The sequence below is a fragment of the Echinops telfairi genome, unplaced genomic scaffold, assembly GCF_000313985.2.
Source record: "Echinops telfairi isolate 266 unplaced genomic scaffold, ASM31398v2 ScPeMD7_2291;HRSCAF=2852, whole genome shotgun sequence".
Taxonomy (NCBI): Eukaryota; Metazoa; Chordata; class Mammalia; order Afrosoricida; family Tenrecidae; genus Echinops; species Echinops telfairi.
The window spans coordinates 21,386,340-21,388,599 of record NW_022106189.1 but is presented as its reverse complement, the minus strand read 5'-3'; the positions used below and the strand labels follow the sequence as shown (position 1 = coordinate 21,388,599).

At 54.2% G+C, this 2,260-nt stretch overlaps 1 protein-coding gene across 1 annotated transcript in view; it reads right to left on the bottom strand.

The window, feature by feature from the left end:
• SETD6 (SET domain containing 6, protein lysine methyltransferase) overlaps positions 1 to 2,260 on the bottom strand; it is a 3,744-nt gene that overhangs the window by 920 nt on the left and 564 nt on the right. The window contains exons 2-6 of the mRNA XM_013005192.2: positions 2,080 to 2,224; positions 1,860 to 2,001; positions 1,521 to 1,715; positions 852 to 975; positions 64 to 244 (exon numbers count right to left, since the gene is read on the bottom strand). Coding sequence (XP_012860646.1) covers positions 64 to 244; positions 852 to 975; positions 1,521 to 1,715; positions 1,860 to 2,001; positions 2,080 to 2,224 — 787 coding nt within the window. The remainder of the gene's footprint in view (positions 1 to 63; positions 245 to 851; positions 976 to 1,520; positions 1,716 to 1,859; positions 2,002 to 2,079; positions 2,225 to 2,260) is intronic.

Genomic DNA, 2,260 nt, shown 5'->3' with positions numbered 1-2,260 from the left:
GGGGGGGGCTGTCAGAGTGAAGTTGGTAAGTAGAGACACAACTAACAGTATCCAGTCACTCACCCTGCAATGCTGCTTCACAAACTGTTACCATCTGAATGTCCGCAGTGTCATTAGTGTTGCCGGGATAGGGCTCAACAAAACCATACATGTGAATCAGTTGCCAATTCGCCATTTGCCCATAAGTGTTGAAAATCTCGTGGCCTTTTGGAATGGGCTGGGTGGCAACCATCCGTAAACACTCCTAGTATGGGAGGGAGAAGCTGCAGCCAGCCCCGCCCCATGCCCACCACCCTCCTACAAGAGCCTCCCAGGGGTGTGGTTCATGTACTATAGAGGAGAAGCAAGGGAGGGCTGCACAGAGCAGGCCTAGTGACTGCTCAGGCATCCAGCACTTCGTAAGGAATTTAGTGGGCAAAGCTAGCAAAAGCAAAGGAACAAGAAACAACAGCCTATTTCTAAGTTTTTAATTTCACAAGGTTTCCTTAAAACTCTTCAGTCCAAAAAATAAACTTCAGTCATACACCCCTGACCTCTGAAGACTCTGCATACAGACGTCTCTGATTGCCGTCCACTGGGCCCCCACACTACCTTGCAGAAAACAGTCAACAGGCCAGTGATGCTCAACTCCACAGGACACCCAACCAGCTCGTGGTCAGGGGCCGCTTTCTTTCAGGGATTCAAAATACGTTTGCCTTGGTATTGGTAGAGGTGGGCAGGAAGAGCAAACCTCACCTGATCATTTTTAGCATGAACTGTGAAAGTAAGCTTTTATCACTGACCCAGGCTAGCATGGCACGCTGGTATGAATCAGTGGCCCGATTATCAGTGCACAAGAAAAAGTTACTCACTGCCGAGAATTCCAGATTGGCATTGTGATTGGCTATGTGGTTCAGTATGTCTGCAGCAGGCACCATCAAGGGGGAATTTGGCTCCTTTTCTTCATCATCATCTTCCTCTAGTAGTTCCTGAAAGCTGACAGAGAACTTTGCTAAGGCCTAGTTGGTTTTTGGTTTTTTTAAAATTAAAAGATCATTTTACTGGGGGCTCTTAAAACAATTTATACATCAATTGTATCAAGCATATTTGTACATATGTGGCCATCATTTTCTGAACACTTTCTATTTGAGCTCTTTTAGGCCTAGTTTTGTTAGGGCTTCACTGTACCTCCTCCCACCCCCTCCCCAAATGACAAGTGGTTATGCATTGGGCTGCTAACAGCAAGGTCAACGGTCCGAAACCACCAGATGAGGCTTTCTACTGTAGTCACACTTTGGGAAATCCACAGGGTCAGGTTGCTATGAGTCGGCATGAACTTGGTGGCAGTGAGTTTGGGGTGTTTTTTTTTTTAATGTTAAGTACACAAATTGATTTTTGCTACCCCTAAGGTTTTCTAGGCTTTTAATTTTTTTGACAATAGATCCGACAGATCTGGCCCCCTCTGCCCAGGGCCACCAACCAGGTGGCTTCCCCCACCAATCATAGTTCTGCAAGAAGTCGTCCTCCGGGCTCCCACAGACCTGTAGGCCATCACCAGAGCCACAAGCTGCTGGTAGAGCTCCAGGGACCGCACCCGGGGGCTGAAGAGATCAGGGTGGGCTTCCATGAAGGGTAGGACGACGGAGTGGAACTCGCTGCCGATGTTGACCAAGTCCTTCTCCACAGCCTCAGGCACGCCCGTGCCCTGCAGCAATCGCCGGCGTTCATCCTCGGGCCTGTGGTGAAACCCAACCGGGTTCCCATCCCACACACTACCAGGAGAGGGTTGTGGGCTCCGGGTTCCCGGGGGTGGGGTGGGGGGATGGGAGGGGGTGGTGGTTGGCGCAGGCTGTGCCGCGAGCCCCTCCCACAGCTCTCACCAGAACATGGGGTGCTGCAGGCGGCCCAGGTCCGGCCAGAGCGCGAAATATGGGTTCCAGAAGGAGGCGGGGGCCTGCAGTTCATGGAGCAGCGCCAGCAGGAGGGGCACCCAGCCCGACTGGCTCTGCAGGGCACTTTGCTCTGCGGGAGGCACAGGGGTGAGGGCCGCGGCACCCACCACTCGGGGGGCCCCGCACCCTCGCGCGGCAGCCCACCTACCTCGTTCCAGCAGGGCGCTGATGGAGCAGGTGTTTGGAGACAGGAGCGCGGCCCGTGGCACCGCGAACAGCAGCTCCCCAGCCTCCACAGTGTCCTGGGCCACCATGCCGTAGCCGGCCACCGTGCCCTGCCGGCTCACCGCCACCTGAGCCAGGGGTCGGGCGGGTCAGGGCCGCCCGCC